At 41.1% G+C, this 18,919-nt stretch overlaps 1 protein-coding gene across 3 annotated transcripts in view; it reads left to right on the forward strand.

Moving 5' to 3' along the window:
- Nucleotides 1-18,919, forward strand: part of ENTPD1 (ectonucleoside triphosphate diphosphohydrolase 1) — a 100,798-nt gene that overhangs the window by 68,582 nt on the left and 13,297 nt on the right. For all 3 annotated transcript variants that reach the window (XM_049764393.1, XM_049764391.1, XM_049764392.1), the window contains 2 exons: nucleotides 13,213-13,330; nucleotides 18,547-18,697. In XM_049764393.1, coding sequence (XP_049620350.1) covers nucleotides 13,213-13,330; nucleotides 18,547-18,697 — 269 coding nt within the window. Of the gene's footprint in view, nucleotides 1-13,212; nucleotides 13,331-18,546; nucleotides 18,698-18,919 lie in introns of those variants that run through there.

Raw genomic sequence — 18,919 nt, forward strand, 5'->3', positions numbered from 1 at the left:
ATTGCTCTTTGCTACAATATGGATGGTACTAGAGGAGGTGGGTACTTAGCAAATGGATCAAAAGGACAAGTGCCTAATGATTTCACTTGTAAGTGCCATAAAACAAAGACATAGATAGACACTGTCCAATGAAAACAAATCTTTAGGCACAGAGCATCCCACTTAGGATTTGAGTGGGGTTAGTGACTATCTGGTTTCTATGTACTGTAGTAAGTACTAAGTACTGTAGTAAGATATTAGTATTTTGGTGGCAGGCATGGTGTGATAATATTGTATCCCTAAGACATAAATATTTACATTCTTGGAAACTAGTTATCTCAATTAAAAGAAAAATAATGAATGACACTTCAGTGGAATTTAAAACAATTCAGGGACTAAGCTATTTTTTTTCATTTCTAGATTACCTTTATTCTAGTTATAATATTTTGTGTACTTAAATTTATCTCACCATGACTCAGTTTCTTTACGGATAAATGAAGATAACACCAGTTGGAGATGGCTGTGAAGACCAAATGAACTAGTACCAGTGACTCACTCAGTTTTCAAAGTATCCAGCATGTTAGGAACATTAGTTAGACCAGCTGTCAAAAAGTTCTTTAAAAGAGAAGCATTCTAGAAAAGCACCTTCACTGTAGATATGTTATGACCAGTGTTGTCAACTGCTAAAAAAGTAATTCCCTTCCCTTAGCATCTGCTTTTTCATTTTTAAACCAGGACCTAATGTACTGTTCTTAGGTAAACATTAGTAATTTTGTTTTTATGTGGAGAACTTTTAAGAACTTGTTCTTAGAATATGTGACTTTTATTCCACTAGATTCCAAGGTTGAGGTTAAAAAACAGCATTAGGAGTGGTGTGAGGGTTGCAAAACAGAATGAATGCACTTAATCTTATAGAAATGGGATGTATTCTTAAGAATGGTTAAAATAGTTGGTATTTTTATACCACAAAAATAGACAAACAATAACAAAAATCCTGTGATCTGTATTAAAGTACTAGTAATCTCTAATAAAAGGCAAAAGAAAGGAAGAAAATGATTCTATTTGTTTATATGAGCTGCTGGCACAGCAGTACCTAATGGAGACCTGATTTGTTTGTGAAGTACCAGAATCACTCTCAAAAGGATAAACTTTGTTTATTCAAATAGACTCAGTAATAATAAGTGATGAGATTGCCAAAGTTATTATTTAAAGCTACAGGGAATTTTAACAGAGTCTGAAAAATTAATATGCTTGAAGAGACTATGAAAAAATTAAATATTGCACCAATTGCCATGTTACCTGGTTTGATTTTGGTGTGGTTGTGGACTGGTGGAATTCAACTTTGATGGAATTAATACATTTTAGGAATAAAAGGAAGAAATCTCCAGTGTTTCAATTCAATAATTATTGCATTCCTTCATTTTACTTAATTATACCATAATATATGAGAGTGGATACAGAATATATACTACAGTAAAACATATCTTCCCCGATTTTTTACAGTCTAATAGGGAAGGCAGTACTAGGCAAATAGCCATATAATAATATAATTCTACAGGCTGGTAAGTGTGGTCTTTAGAGGAGAACTGAAAGCATTCAGATATGAATTAGGAGAGTAGAAACTAACCTGAGAAAATAAAAAAATAATGGGATCTAAGGTGTAAGGTTTTCTGGGCAAAGGCTCTAGGACATTTGTTGTGTGGCCCACAGGGTACTTCAAGCAGGATAATATGAGAGCAGATGTTGTCTGACTTACAAGACACAGAAAATGGGGTTATACATTGCATTTATGTACATTCAAGAATAGATGAGGATTATTTTTCTTTGTTTCCCCCCTCATCTACAGAGATGCAGCCTGTGCCTATGATATTTGTGGAAGACATGATTTCTCTCCTAAGGTGGAGCGTGCCCACTTTTATAGGCCTCCACCCTCTATGAACATAGGGCCTGCTGCCACTTACACTCCAGCTTTTTACCCAGACCTTCTACATTGGTGCCTCCATGACCAAAGGAAGGTCTTTTTTTTTTACTGTTCTTTTTTCTAGACCTGCTTCTCTAAACATAGCTCCTGAAGATATTATTTAAGATAAATAAAATCAAATTAATGATCTAAAACTAGCTTAGAAGAAAGCTAAATACATAGTCACCATGCATTCTATAAACACTGGAAGAACTTGGGATATTAGAGATGTCTTAAAATTAAGACATTAAAATGTGTGAGATGACACAAGAAAAAATGATTTTACTTAGGGAATATGAGGAAGAAAGACTGACTTAGAAAGTAATATTTTTGAGAGAAAACACAGATCTATCTAGAGCAAGAAAGCCAAAAGTAACCCATAAAATAAAAGAAAGCAGTTATATATGGGAAGGAGCACTACTTGCTTTCATAAAGATGGTTTTATAGTTTTCCCCAAACTGACCAGCCTTGGCACTTGCTCTTTATGTAAAAATTGGTTGTTAGGTGAGAAATAAATGGTTGTTAGGCCAGAGTCAAAGGGGAATGCTAACAGTTTTTCATGGCCCTCTTCCTTTTTCTTATTATAACCTTTTGTTGCTCTTGAAGTCCAAGATCTTCTCTAGGTAATCCAGATAGTTGTATCAGGCCTCAGGTTTTCTTTTTTCTTTTTTTTAGCTAAAAATTTTTTTATTTATAATATCTTTATTTAAGTATCTTGATTACAAATATGATTATGATTAGGTTTCAGTCATGTAAAGAAAACCCCCCTTCACCAGTGCAACATTCCCACCACCAATGTCCCAAATGTCCCTCAATCCCACCCCACCCCCACCTGTACTCCAGACAGGCTTTCCAGTTCCCTCATTCATTCACATGGTTATGGTAGTTCTCAGTGTAGTTATTTCTATAACTGCATTCACCACTCTCACTCGCTCTGACTTATTTCACTCAGCATGATAGATTCCATGTACATCCATGTATAGGAAAATTTCATGACTTCAACTCTCCTGAAGGCTGCATAATATTCTATTGTGTATATGTACCACGGTTTCTTTAGCCATTCGTCTATTGAAGGTCATCTTGGTTGTTTCCAGAGCCTGGCTATTGTGAATAGTGCTGCAATAAATATAGGTGTGAGGAAGGGGTTTTTGTATTGTATTCTTGTGTTCTTAGGGTATATCCCTAGGAATGGAATAGCTGGGTCGAATGGAAGCTCAATTTCCAGTTTTTGGAGGAATCGCCATATCATATAGATAGATCCATATCCATAGAGGTTGGACTAGATAGCATTCCCACCAGCAGTGGATAAGAGTTCCTTTCTCTTCACATCCCCGCCAGCACTGATTGTTCCATTCTTTGTGATGTGTGACAATCTCTGTGGCGTGAGATGATATCTCATCATTGTTTTGATTTGCATCTCCCTGATGATTAGTGATTAGGAGCATTTTTTCATGTGCCTTTTGGCCATTTCTATTTCTTCTTTATCAAAGTGTTTGTTCATTTCTTCTCCCGATTTTTTGATGGGATTAGATGTTTTTTTTCTTGTAAAGGTCTGTCAGTGTCCTGTATATTTTGGAGATTAGCCCCTTATCTGATGGGTATTGGGTGAATTCAAATTCACTCAGTGGGTGGCTCTTGTATCCTGGGCACTATTTCTTTTGAGGTGCAGAAATTTCTCAGCTTAATGTATTTCCATCTGTTAATCTCTGCTTCCACTTGTTTGGAAAGTGCAGTTTCCTCCTTGAAGATGTCTTTAGTCTCAGTGTCATGGAGTGTTTTACCTACATGTTGTTCTATATACCTTATGGTATCAGGTCTGATATCAAGGTCTTTAATCCATTTGGATTTTTTACCTTTGTACATGGTGTTAACTGAGGGGGGGGTGTCTATGTTCGCTTTTTTGCAAGTGGCTATCCAGTTTTGCCAGCACCACTTGTTGAAGAGGTTTTCCCTGCTCCAGTTAGGATTTCTTGCTCCTTTGTCAAAAATTAGGTGCTTGTATGTCTGGGGAACATTGTCTGAAAACTCAAGCCTATTCCACTGATCTGAGGGTCTGTCTTTATTCCAGTACCATGCTGTTTTAATAACTATTGCTTTGTAGTACAGTTTAAGTTGGGGAAAGTAATGCCTCCCATACTCCTTTTCCCTAGGAGTGCTTTAGCTATTTGAGGGTGTTTATTGTTCCAGATAAACAGTCATGGGTGTCTTTAGAAGGATCACATTAAATCTATATAATGCTGTGGGGAGTAATGCCATTTTAATGATGTTAATCCTGCCAATCCATGAGCAGGGTATATGTTTCCATTTCCGTGTGTCCTCTCTTATTTCTTGGAGCAGGGCTTTATAGTTTTCTTTGCATAGGTCCTTCACGTCTTTGGTCAAGTTGACTCCAAGATATTTGAGTTTGTGTGGCACTAATGTGAATGGGATTGCCTTCTTAATGTCCATATTTTCCCTATCATTATTGGTATATACAAAGGCCATTGATTTCTGTGTGTTAATTTTGTAGCCTGCCACCTTGCTATATGCATCTATTATTTCTAGAAGCTTTTTGGTAGAGTCTTTAGGGTTTTCTAAGTAGAGTATCATTTCATCTGCAAACAGTGAGAGCTTGACTTCTTCCTTTCCTATCTGGATGCCCTTGATATGTTTTTCTTGCCTGATCGCTATAGCAAGCACTATGTTGAAGAGAAGTGGTGAGAACGGACAGCCTTGTCTTGTACCAGAATTTAGAGGAAAGGCTTTTAGTTTTTTCTCCATTGAGGATAATATTTGCCATTGGCTTGTGGTAGATGGCTTCAACTAGATTGAGAAAGGTTCTTTTTGTTCCCATCTTGCTGAGAGTTTTGATCAAGAATGGGTGTTAGACCTTATTAAATGCTTTCTCTGTGTCTATTGACATGATCATGTGATTTTTATTTTTCTTGTTGTTGATGTTTTGTATTATGTTGATAGATTTACGAATGTTAAACCATTCTTGCATTCCTGGGATGACACCTACTTGGTCGTAGTGCATGATCTTCTTTATGATGCATTGGATCCTATTTGCCAGGATTTTGTTGAAGATCTTTGCATATGCATTCATCAGAGATATTGGTCTGTAATTTTCTTTTTTGGCAGCATCTCTGTCTGGCTTTGGTATCAAGGTGATGTTGGCTTCATAAAAGCTGTTTGGGAGTGTTCCCGTTTTTTCAATTTTATGGAAGAGCCTGGTTAGGATTGGTAGTAGCTCTTCTTGAAAGGTTTGAAAGAATTCATTAGTAAATCCATCTGGGCCTGGGATTTTCTTTTTAGGCAGATGCTTGATTACAGTTTCAATTTTCTCCATAGTGATGGGGGCGTTTAGATATGCTACATCCTCCTTACTTAACCATGGAAGGTTATAAGTGTCCAGGAATTTATCCATTTCTTCTAGGTTCTCATGTTTAGTAGCATAAAGTTTCTCAAAGTAGTCTCTGATTACCCTTTGGATCTCTGCAATATCTGTCATGATCTTTCCCTTTTTATATCTAATATGGGTTATCAGGTTTCTCTCTTTCTCTTTCTTTGTGAATTTTGTCAATAGTCTATCAATCTTGTTTATTTTTTCAAAGAACCAATTTCTGCTTTTGTTGATCTTTCTAATTGTTTTTTTGGGTTTCCACTTCATTGATTTCTGATTTCAGCTTTGTTATTTCCTTCTCTCCTCCTATTTTTATTCCTTTTGTTGGTCATTTTCTAATTTTGTGAACTGCATCATTAAGTTATTCAGGTAGGCCCCTTCTTCCTTCCAGATGTGTGCTTGCAAAGCTATAAATTTTCCTCTCAGGACTGCTTTTGCTGTGTCCCATAGATTCTGGCAGTTTGTGTCTTCATTATCATTTGTTTCCAGGAAAGTTTTGATTTCCCTTTTGATTTCATCTTGGACCCACTGGTTGTTCAGTAGCAGGTTGTTTAATTTCCAATTGTTAAAGTTTTTCTTTTGTGTCCCTTTTTAGTTCAGATATAATTTCAGAGCCTTGTGGTCAGCAAAGGTAGCCTGCAAGATTTCTATCCTCTTGATTTTATAAAGATATGTTTTATGTGTCAGCATATGGTCTATCCTGGAGAATGACCCATATACATTGGAAAAGAATGTATATCCAGATTTTTGGGGGTGGAATGTCCTATATATGTCTACTAGTCCTTTTTCTTCCATTTCTCTTTTCAAGGCTGTATGTTTTTGTTGGGTTTCAGTCTGGTTGACCTATCAAGTGTTGACAGGGCCATGCTGAGGTCTCCCACAATTATTGTGTTATTATTGATGTCTTCTTCGAGATTTGTCAATAATTGTATTAGATAATTTTGCTGGTCTCTCATTGGGTGCATATATGTTTAATAGTCTGATTTCTTCCTGTTGCATATATCCCTTGATTAGTACAAAGTGTCCATCTTTGTCCCTTACCACTTTTCTGAGTATAAAGTTGGTGTCATCAGATATTAATATGACCACCCCAGCTTTTTTAAGCTTGGATGATTTTTTCATGCTTGGATGATTTTCCTCCAGCCTTTGATTTTGAGTCTATGTTTGTTCTGATTGTTCAGGTTTGTTTCTTGTAGGCAGCAGAAGGTTATATTCATCCTTTGGACCCATTTTGCCACTCTGTGTCTTTTAATTAGTGAATTTAGTCCATTGACATTGAGGGAGATGATTGTCATAGGATTTAATGTCATCTTTGTAGACAAGTTTGCTGTGTTTCTTGGTCTCTCTTGTCTTAAAGTAGACCTTTCAGTTTTTCCTTTAAGGCTGGTTTTTCATCTGTGAAGTTTCTAAACTGTTGTCTATCCATGAAGCTATGTATCCTTTCTTCAAACCTGAACATGAGTCAGGCTGGGTGCAGTATTCTCGGTGAGGCATTCATTTCATTCAGTCTTGTTGCAATATTCCACCACTGTCTTCTGGCCTTGAGAGTTTCTTGTGAAATGTCTGCTGTAAATCTTAAGGATATTCCTTTGAATGTAATTTCCCTTTTTGATCTTGCTGCTTTCAGTATTCTATCTCTACCTGTGGGATTTGTCATTGTAAGGAGGATGTGTCTTGGGGTGTTTTTCTTCGGGTCTCTTTTAGCTTGTACCCTTCGGGCATGCAGGTTTTGATTGCATGTAGTCTTTAACTCTGGGAATATCACTTTGTTGATGTCGTTGACAGTTGATTCTTCCTGGGGATCTCCTACCTGGGCCTCTGGAACTCCAATGATTCTTATGTTGTTTCTGTTGAGTTTATCAAAAATTTCTATTTTCTTCTGTTCGCATTCCTTGAGTACTTTTTCCATTGCCTGATTGTCTTAAGGTTCTTTTCCAATTTCTTCTGTTGTGTTGAGTTTTTTTGCAGCTCATCTTCCAACACATTGATTCTGTCCTCAGCTGCTGTTACCCTGCTGGCAAGGCCATCCACTGAGTTTTTCAGTTCAGCTACCGTGTTTTTCAGATCTGTTATTTCAGTTTGGAGTTTTCTGATTTCTGTCTTTGTGTTCTGTTCAGATCGATCTATGCTTTTTTTTGAATTCTATGAACATCTTCCATATTTCTGTTCTAAACTCCTTATCTGAGAGGTTAATCAGATGGTTGGAATTTTTTGGGTCGTCTGAGCTAGTCTTCACTCTCTGTGCATGGTGTTTGCCTGCGAGGTTTTCCCATTGTCATGCTTGTAGTGTGATTTTTTTCTGCCTGTTGTGGTGGGGTTCATTGGTTAGAAAGATGTGCGGCCGTGAAGCGAGGTGGAGAGAGCGATGACAATCTTTTTTGGGGGGTGCACTTCCTAGGCCTCTGAGGAGAGCTTCAAGTATTCAGGAAAGACAGACAAGCAAAGCAAAGAGTTCCCTTTAAGTCCTCAGGGTCATCCAAGGCACAGCAGGAGGGTGGAGCCAGCCAAGAACTCTCTGTAGCAGGGAGGATCTCAGGCAGGAACGCTGATGAAATCCAGTCTCAGGCGGCTGGAAACACCATGGCCCAAGATGGCTTCTGTGCCCTTCTGACTCCCAGCAGAAACCAGAAGGAGTCAGTGTGTGTACTTCCCGACCCAGCTCTGAAGCAGGCCAGGCCTCAGGTTTTCGATCTCCACAGTGAGGGGGCTTTTATGCCTTTGTGCTATTGACCGAGTAACATCTCAGTACTTCCTGAGAAACAAATTGCCTGCTCTCCCCATTCTTCATATTTATTCCTCCCTAAATTTTCCACCATTTTAAATCTTTAAGGAAGGGTCTGTCTTCTAGAGCTTCTTCCTAATAGGAAAGCTGGCCTAAGTAAGATTTTGAAACGTTAGCCTTAACAGGGTCCAAGCAATGGTTAGGTTGGGTTTTGAAGTTGAAGTTTGAAAGAGAGATTGCATACATTAGATGTGGAATATGGCTTTTATAGGATTATTAACCAGGACTAATAAAAGCAGAGAGTTTAAGAAAAAAAGGTCACAGAAAACATTTTGCTTCTCTTCTTTCATATACTGATATTTCTTCTCATGGAAATGTTTATTCCAATTTATTCAGGCTGGCTGTTAATTGTTATTACTATGTCAAATAATTTTAGAACAATTTTGGGTAAAGTGACATTCCATTTAGCTTCTTTTTTTTTTTTTTTTTTTTTTTTTTTTTTTTTTAATTTTTATTTTTAATTATGAGAACAAGGGTGCAAAGAAAGAGGACAAGGTAAAGTTACCGTGGAAGGACAATCACCCATAACATAATTCTCAAAAGTCCCCTTGCTGATATCTTAACTTTGAAATTTCAGCCAAAGAAAATTAAGACAAATAAGACAGAATTCATGTACAATTACTTTGTCCCTCAAGTCCCCAGATTGTAACACATTATAATATTTCTTAACTGTACACAAGGTAATTTAAAGCAATAAAACTTATGTAACCCCTTAAACATTACAGGCATAGTATTTTCTTACATTTCCATATACATGCATATTGGCTTAAGTTACCCTCAAATTTTAAGTGAGTTCTTTTTAAGGATTAGAGTCAAAGGAGCACAGTAAAAATGGTGTTAGAGTGGCAATTGTTGTTTGCATAGGCCCACCAAAATATGAGGGACATGGAAAGAAATAACCTTGGCCTAAGTACAAAGAGACCAGACCCCTGAAGTTTCCTGGCACAAGACCAAGTCTAGGCTCCAGGCAAGCTAGATCGTCCAATCCAATACATTGTCTGTAATGCCAACACACTTTTATTTTTCACACAGTCTCTGTGTGATTCTGTATTAAAGTTCCTGGAATCTGCATATCTTACATTGAAGTCAGGATGTGGAACATCCTCTCCTTTCACCTCACAATCATAGGGCAATGCAGGGAGCCCTGTCCTGTAAGCAGGTCGTTGTTGTTGTTAAGTCTTCTCATTGTTAAGGGAAGTCTCTCTTGAGCAGGTCGAAGTCTGAGCAGTGTAGGTCTTCCGTGGTAAAGGATTACTTCCAGGTGATGTTATAGACCAGCCTGGATGTTTCGTAGATGGCTTCCCTGGTTCAGGGGAGGATGGATTATGCTCTTTCTTCTGAGGTCTGTGCCAGGTCGTTATGTCAATGTTCAGGGGGTAAGGTCCCTTTGCACTACAAGATTTGTGTGTTCCAAAATCTATTAGGTAGGATCTTATTTGTATGTATAGTATTTTCCCATTTTGATGTGCCTATGCAAATAAGAAGCAATGCCACGTGGTGTTATTGGCGCATATGGGGGCCATAAGAACAATTCCAATGATTCCCATGACATGGTTCAATCATAAGCATTAAACTGGGGGACTCTTCCACCAAAATTCCTTATTAAACAGCTCAAAAAGAGAAGATAAAAAGTAGTTAGAATCGTCACTGTATAAGACAACATTTAGTAAGAATCATAGCTGTCAGAGAAAAAATACAACATATTCTAAAGAATATGTGTCCATTTTATGTATCTTGAAATGGTTTGGGGTTGTCACACAAAATGCACAGCTTTGGACTGTGATTAGGATTGTACACTACTGAATTAAAGAGAGTAATGTAGGTTAGTATTATTTCAGAGGGGGTTAGAGAGTTAAGGAGTAAAAAAGAAATTTGTAGGGGTGTGGTAAAGGGCAGAATACAAAATGAACATTCTGTATACGCAAAACATAACTTAAGAATAAGGAATATTCTGAATACACGAAGGACGCGCGGGGGCGTAAGCCCCCGCGCGGTTCTGCAGATTTTGGATGCCTAGGGAGGAATTTCTCACCCCCTCCCCCCAGGGCCGGATTAACCAGGCGTGGCCCTGAAGACCCGCCTGGTGTGGGGGAAGTCATGCTCGCCTGGACTAAGTGGTCAGCCCAGGGGTCCGGTGGCTAGCTGTCCTGCCCAGAGCCCCCAACATACCAGTCAAAGGAACCCAGAAATCCTGGCATGCGGAGTGTTCTGGCCCCAGCCGTGCCTCTGCAGATTTTGGATGCCTAGGGAGGAATTTCTCACCCCCTCCCCCCAGGGCCGGATTAACCAGGCGTGGCCCTGAAGACCCGCCTGGTGTGGGGGAAGTCATGCTCGCCTGGACTAAGTGGTCAGCCCAGGGGTCCGGTGGCTAGCTGTCCTGCCCAGAGCCCCCAACATACCAGTCAAAGGAACCCAGAAATCCTGGCATGCGGAGTGTTCTGGCCCCAGCCGTGCCTCTGCAGATTTTGGATGCCTAGGGAGGAATTTCTCACCCCCTCCCCCCAGGGCCGGATTAACCAGGCGTGGCCCTGAAGACCCGCCTGTTGTGGGGGAAGTCATGCTCGCCTGGACTAAGTGGTCAGCCCAGGGGTCCGGTGGCTAGCTGTCCTGCCCAGAGCCCCCAACATACCAGTCAAAGGAACCCAGAAATCCTGGCATGCGGAGTGTTCTGGCCCCAGCCGTGCCTCTGCAGATTTTGGATGCCTAGGGAGGAATTTCTCACCCCCTCCCCCCAGGGCCGGATTAACCAGGCGTGGCCCTGAAGACCCGCCTGGTGTGGGGGAAGTCATGCTCGCCTGGACTAAGTGGTCAGCCCAGGGGTCCGGTGGCTAGCTGTCCTGCCCAGAGCCCCCAACATACCAGTCAAAGGAACCCAGAAATCCTGGCATGCGGAGTGTTCTGGCCCCAGCCGTGCCTCTGCAGATTTTGGATGCCTAGGGAGGAATTTCTCACCCCCTCCCCCCAGGGCCGGATTAACCAGGCGTGGCCCTGAAGACCCGCCTGGTGTGGGGGAAGTCATGCTCGCCTGGACTAAGTGGTCAGCCCAGGGGTCCGGTGGCTAGCTGTCCTGCCCAGAGCCCCCAACATACCAGTCAAAGGAACCCAGAAATCCTGGCATGCGGAGTGTTCTGGCCCCAGCCGTGCCTCTGCAGATTTTGGATGCCTAGGGAGGAATTTCTCACCCCCTCCCCCCAGGGCCGGATTAACCAGGCGTGGCCCTGAAGACCCGCCTGGTGTGGGGGGAAGTCATGCTCGCCTGGACTAAGTGGTCAGCCCAGGGGTCCGGTGGCTAGCTGTCCTGCCCAGAGCCCCCAACATACCAGTCAAAGGAACCCAGAAATCCTGGCATGCGGAGTGTTCTGGCCCCAGCCGTGCCTCTGCAGATTTTGGATGCCTAGGGAGGAATTTCTCACCCCCTCCCCCCAGGGCCGGATTAACCAGGCGTGGCCCTGAAGACCCGCCTGTTGTGGGGGAAGTCATGCTCGCCTGGACTAAGTGGTCAGCCCAGGGGTCCGGTGGCTAGCTGTCCTGCCCAGAGCCCCCAACATACCAGTCAAAGGAACCCAGAAATCCTGGCATGCGGAGTGTTCTGGCCCCAGCCGTGCCTCTGCAGATTTTGGATGCCTAGGGAGGAATTTCTCACCCCCTCCCCCCAGGGCCGGATTAACCAGGCGTGGCCCTGAAGACCCGCCTGGTGTGGGGGAAGTCATGCTCGCCTGGACTAAGTGGTCAGCCCAGGGGTCCGGTGGCTAGCTGTCCTGCCCAGAGCCCCCAACATACCAGTCAAAGGAACCCAGAAATCCTGGCATGCGGAGTGTTCTGGCCCCAGCCGTGCCTCTGCAGATTTTGGATGCCTAGGGAGGAATTTCTCACCCCCTCCCCCCCAGGGCCGGATTAACCAGGCGTGGCCCTGAAGACCCGCCTGGTGTGGGGGAAGTCATGCTCGCCTGGACTAAGTGGTCAGCCCAGGGGTCCGGTGGCTAGCTGTCCTGCCCAGAGCCCCCAACATACCAGTCAAAGGAACCCAGAAATCCTGGCATGCGGAGTGTTCTGGCCCCAGCCGTGCCTCTGCAGATTTTGGATGCCTAGGGAGGAATTTCTCACCCCCTCCCCCCAGGGCCGGATTAACCAGGCGTGGCCCTGAAGACCCGCCTGGTGTGGGGGAAGTCATGCTCGCCTGGACTAAGTGGTCAGCCCAGGGGTCCGGTGGCTAGCTGTCCTGCCCAGAGCCCCCAACATACCAGTCAAAGGAACCCAGAAATCCTGGCATGCGGAGTGTTCTGGCCCCAGCCGTGCCTCTGCCTCCATTTAGCTTCTAAAAGAAGAAAGTAATGTCTAGTTTTTCTTTAAAAGAAGTTTTAGGGGTCAGAGAGAGTACAACAGGCAGGATTATTGTATTGGACATGGTCAACTTGGGTTTGATTCCTGGCATCCCATATGGTCCCCCAAGTTCTCCAGAAATGATCCAAAGTACAAATCCAAGGGTAACCCCTAAATACAGTTGGGTGTGCCCCCCAAAAAGAAGTTTTACATTCTCAGTAAGTTCACAGGAATAGATTGAGTCATTTTCTGTTTAGTCTGGTCATTGATTTGTGTTTTATCCTGGAGAGATGACTCCAACTAGAAATTTTACTATTACTTAACAGAATTACAATTCAATTTTCATCAAGAATTTGTTACTGAAACATATTTCTCCTCCCAAATCTAATTTGCAAAGTGGCTTGAGGTGATTCTAATTTGATTCTAATATGCATGCAAGTTGGGAACCATTGTATTAATGATTATTTCCTCATATTAGCTTGCTACTTTACTATATGGTTCTCAGTCTTTATTACACATTAGTATCACCCATCCTCACATTGGATAAGGCTCTAACATTTCTAACATGCAAAACATTGAGATCTACTGTTCTAAAGGGGCTGATATTCTGACAGCCCTTGAATCTGGACAACTCCAGAGACAGTTCCTCAAGCCCCTCTCATCCACATTCTTATTGAATTGGAATGCTGTGTATGTTTTAAAATATCTGTTGTCTTTTGTTCTGTTTCAACTGAATATGGATAAGAGTAATGTAGCTGTAATAAAAATCTTGTTTTGTTTTGCTCTCAGTATGGAATCGTGCTGGATGCTGGCTCTTCTCATACAAGTTTGTACATCTATGCATGGTCAGGAGAAAAGGAAAATGACACAGGGGTGGTGACACAGGTAGATGAATGTACAGTACAAGGTAAGATGAAGAAAATAAGAAGGGGAAAGAGTGAAACAGGATCATCTGAGAAGTATATATCAAGTAGAATACTGGGAGGAAAGGTCAATCAAGTAAAGAATAGTGGGATTTCTATCATTGCTATTTTATGTTAATTGAAAAATAATAATAAAATTGGTTTTATTGTCCAAGCTCTTAAAGAACAGCAAATTTGAAAATGATTGACAAGAAGCAATTTCTATAAGCAGAGCCTTCTGTGTGCCAAGCACTAAGTGCTATTGACATCTTATTTCATCTTTACAATCTGTTTTTGAATTGTAAATCGTCCCCATATTAATTTTTTTATATTTTTAAGAACTGCAACCAACAATGCTCATGGATCATGTGGATCATGTGAGGGAACCTCAGGCTCCCACAAGCAAACTAACTAGTTCAGCTCTTTGAGTTGGGCCTTACTCCCATTTTTAAAATGGGTGTGCTGAGATTAAAAACATTATACCACTTGTTCAGATTTGTTTGTGCTAGTAAGTGATGAAATTAGAGCTTTAACAGATATCTGCAAAGATATCTTTAAACTCAAGTCTTAGCCAGTGGACTTAAATTTGCATCTGCTTTCCAACCACTGGGATCATTTGGTAAAGTACAAATCTGGACCTTACCCATGGGGTTCCAGATTCAGAGGGTTTGGATTAAGAGCCCAGAATTTGCATTTTTATTGGAGAACCAGAGCCCAGCAATGCATGGGAGCTATACCTTCAGTGCTCAAGGAACTATGTTGTGCTCAGGATCAACTGGGATTGGTCAGATGAAAGGCAAGTACCTTAATCCCCAAGTTCCCATATTCTCCAGCCCTAGAGTTTGTATTTCTACCAAATTTTTAGCTGATACTGATGCTACTAGTCTAGAGACTTGCTGTTCTTAATTTTTGTTCTCTAATATTTCTCTTTCAAGAAAATTTCAAAAGCCTGTAGCCTTCATATGGGGATAGAAGGTCAAATCATACACGTAGGGATTTGAAAAAAGATCTTGTGGATTGTTTAAATCTTGTTTGGGGGAAGGAAAAAAACTGGGAATCTAGGGACTAATAAGTGTCAACAGAGCCAGGAAAAGAAATCATGTCTTTTAACAATAAACATTCTGCTGCTCAGTCAGCAAGTCATTATAGTGCATATTGATATTTCTTCCTAGTTTTCTTGTAATGTCTCAAAATAAGGTGAGAAATATTAACCGTTGAAAACTTTATAATCCCTAGAATGAAGCAAATGTTTCACCTCTCTGACATTTACCTTTGTTTTGTTTTTCAGGTTTAAAAATTGTTTATTTATAATTTTTGTTGTGGTTTAAGTAATAGGTTGCAATGTGTCTAAATTTATGTTGATGTTACTAGGCCACTGTCACAAAAGCAACTCTCCACTACTGTCCTTATGTCATTATTGACCTGATATGTCTTCCCTCTTTATGTATTTTGGACTTTTGAATCAAGAGCCCACTGTTTAGATTTAGTAATATGAGTAACCTAGATCTGTAAGACTGTGAGATTTCACAGTTTGCCAAGAAAACCAGAGAGGGGAGATATTCTAAGATAGAAAATCATTCTATAGACTGGCCTTCTGTCCTTTGATTTTAAACCCACCAATTCTGACATAGTGCATTACTGACTTCTGCTTAATACATAGTACATTACTGACTTCTGCCTCTTTCTTTTTTATTAAGTGTTGATGTTTCCATCTAGCAGGTAATTTTTCTATGATACTTATCCCAAATGTATTTGACCTAACAAACACAGTAATTTTCCCATATCAGAAGAGTATTCTTTAGTTAAAAATGCACTTAAAAAGTGAATTGAGGGGCCGGCGAGGTGGCGCTAGAGGTAAGGTGTCTACCTTGCAAGTGCTAGCCAAGGATCAGGACCGCGGTTCAATCCTCAGGCGTCCCATATGGTACCCCCAAGCCAGGGGCAATTTCTGAGCGCTTAGCCAGGAGTAACCCCTGAGCATCAAACGGGTGTGGCCCGAAAAACCAAAAAAAAAAAAAAAAGTGAATTGAGGGACGGAGCGATGGTGCAAGCAATAGGGCGTTTGCCTTGCACGTACTGACCTAGGACAGACTGAGGTTCAATCCTTTGGCATCCCCATTTGGTCCCCCAAGCCAGGAGCAATTTCTGAGCACAGAGCCAGGAGTAACCCCTAAGCATCACCAGGTGTGGCCCAAAAAAGCAAAAAAAAAAAAAAAAAAAAAAGTCAATTGAGGGCCGAAGAGATAGCACAGCAGTAGGATGTTTGTTTTGCACACAGCCATTCCAGGATGGACTCCACTTTGATTCCCAGCATCCCATATCCCAAGCCAGCCAGGAGTGATTTCTGAGTGCAGAGCCAGGAGTCATATTGAGTGCTGCTGCTGAGTGTGACCCAAAAAACAAACAAACAAAAAAAGTGAATTTAAAGTTACCAGTTTTTTGGTTTTTGGTTTTTGGGTTATTCCCAGCAGTGCTCAGGGGTTACTTCTGGCTCTACACTCAGAAATCGCTCCTGGCAAGCTCGGGGGGATCATATGGGATGTCGGGATTCGAACCACCATCCTTCTGCACACAAGGCAAATGCTTTACCTTCATGCTATCTCTCTGGCTCCTAAAGCTACCAGTTTATAAAGGTTAGGCTTTTTCTTTAGGGGTGGAGAGAGTGGTAAGTTTAGATTTTTTTCTCTTTAAATAATATCTTTATTTAAGCACCATGATTAAAAACACAATTGTAGTTGGGTTTCAGTCATGAAAAGAACACACCCCTTCACCAGTACAACATTCCTACCACCAATGCCTGCCTCCCATCTCCCTCCTCCTCCACCCCCTGCCTATATTCAAGACAGGCATTCTACTTCTCTCACTTATTGACATTGTAATGGTAATTGTCAGTGTAGTTACTTCTGTAATTGCATTCACCACTCTTTGTAGTGCGCTTCAAATCATGAGCTCGTCCTTCTAGCACTCATCTCTATTGTTTCTGGGTATTATTATAATACTGTTTTATTTTTCTTAAAACCCATAGATGAGTAAGACTATTGTGTGTCTATCTTTCTCCAAACTCTGACTTATTTCACTCAGCATAATGATTTACATGTCCATCCATATATAGGAAAATTTCATGACTTCATGTCTCCTGATGGTTGCATAATATTTCATTGTGCATATGTACCAGTTTCTTTAGCCTTCTCTAAGTTTAGATTTTTGAAGTCAAAATAATAGTTAACTTGTAGCTCTTTTATTTCTTCTTTTGTTTGTTTTTGTGTCATTGGGGCCATAACGAGATATATTTAGCGCTTATTTCTGGCTCTTTGTTAAGGGATAACTCCTAGCTATATTCTCAGAATTATTTGTAGTGTAAAAGGTCAAACTTTTAGCATGCAAAGCTGCTACACACTGTTTAACCTCTGATTTTCTTATTAAGAACAGGTGACTTAAAGGCCTATAACAGAAATTCAGATAGATAACTCAATGGGCTGTAGCTTATATTTTGCAATCAGAGGCCCAGGTTTGAGTTTCCTAACAACAGGGTCACTGGTGAACTGGCATTAGCATTCCCTGAGCACTGAACCTGGAATAGCAAACCCCTCCATTCTGCAGCATCACCAGGCGTGACACCAGAATCAAAATAAGACTAGCCTGTGACTGATTTGGATAACATACCCTTTAAATCTTTAAAGCAAATCCTCACTATTAAATACTAATACTGTAGGGGTTGGAGTGATAGCACAGCGGTAGGGCATATGCTTTGCACACAGCTGACTCAGGACAGACCCGAGTGCAATCTCCAGCATCCCATATGGTCCTCTCCCCAACCTGCCAGGAGTAATTTCTGAGCACAGAGCCAGGAGTAACTCCTAAGCACATCCAGTGTGTCCAAAACAACAACAACAACATTAACAATGTAGATATTTACTTTTAAGCAATCCAAAAATTCAAGTGTTAAATGCAGAAAACTTAAGGAATTCCAGATAATATTCTATCTATAATAACAGCTAACTTGGCTCTAAAGCTGGAAGAATTTGATTAGGGAGGCAGAATTTCAAAATGAATAAAAATTACTGGGATAGGAGCCCACGAGGTGGCGCTAGAGGTAAGGTGTGTGCCTTGCAAGCACTAGCCAAGGAACGAACCACGGTTCCATCCCCTGACGTCCCATATGGTCCCCCCAAGCCAGGGGCAATTTCTGAGCGCTTAGCCAGGAATAACCCCTGAGCATCAAACGGGTGTGGCCGAAAAACAAACAAACAAAAAATTACTGGGATACAAGAATTCTATTTATTTTGTAAATTTATTTTTTAAAATTATTTTATTTAAGCACCATGCTTACCAGGTTCTTCATAATACAGTTTGGGGTTCTTTTTTCCTGCAGTTACAAAGTTCTTCATGACTGAGTTTTAGTCAAACAATATGCAACACTCTTCACCAGTGCACATTTCCCGCCACTGATGTTTCCAGTTTCCCTCCCAAACTCCCTGCTGAATCTTTTTTTTTTTCCTTTTCTTTTTTTTTTTTTTTTTGTTTTTTTTTGTTTTTGTTTTTGTTTTTTGTTTTGGCTTTGGGGTCCCACCCAGTGGAGCTCAGGGGTTACTCCTGGCTCTGTGCTCAGAAATTGCTCCTGGCAGGCTCAAGGGACCTTATAGGATGCCAGGATTCGAACCGGGGTTTGTCCTGTATTAGCCATGTGCAAGGCAAACGCATTACTGCATTACCGATTGCTATTGCTCCTGCCCCTGAATTTTTTTTTTTTTTAACAAAGAAAAAAGCCCTGTGCAGGAGGCTTAATTGGTTAGTAACATTTTCTTTTTTTTTTTTTTTTTCATCAAATGCCAGTGGGCCTGATGCTTAGTTGTAACTTTTTTTTTTTTTTTTTATGGGCCACACCCGGCATTGCTCAGGGTTTACTCCTGGCTGTCTGCTCAGAAATAGCTCCTGGCAGGCACGGGGGACCATATGGGACACCGGGATTCGAACCAATCACCTTTGGTCCTGGATCAGCTGCTTGCAAGGCAAACACCACTGTGCTATCTCTCCGGGTCAGGAACTTTTGTTTTAAATGCTACCCTTCTTTAGATCTTCTAGGAATTACCTTTACTATGTAAAGCTTTGTAAATATTTGTATATTTTTTATTTATATTTTTTATTGTCTCATATTTTCAGAAAGCACCAGCATTTTTTTTTCCAGTATTGTTAAGATTGTTGCTTCTAAATTTTCCCCTAGGTCCTGGTATCTCAAAGTACATCTATAGGATAAATGAGTTAAAAACTTACCTGACTGAATGCATGAACAAAGCCAGTAGCGTCATTCCATTGTCCAAGCATGAAGAAACACCTGTTTACCTAGGAGCCACAGCAGGCATGCGATTGCTCAGGTACTGCAAAGTGTAGGGACCAAGAGTAACTTACCATCAGTTGAGTGTCTGTCTCAGGGCATTGCCATAAAGCAATCAATTTAAAATTTTCAATCAGACAGGCCAGAGATAGTATATTAGGAAAGGTACTTGCCTTCCATTCTCTATACCACACTCCTTGCCAGGAGTGGTCCCTAAGATAGAGTGAGAGGTAAGCCTTGAGCACCACCACTTGTGTCCCAA

This window comes from Suncus etruscus, chromosome 17 (genome assembly GCF_024139225.1).
Source record: "Suncus etruscus isolate mSunEtr1 chromosome 17, mSunEtr1.pri.cur, whole genome shotgun sequence".
Lineage (NCBI taxonomy): Eukaryota > Metazoa > Chordata > Mammalia > Eulipotyphla > Soricidae > Suncus > Suncus etruscus.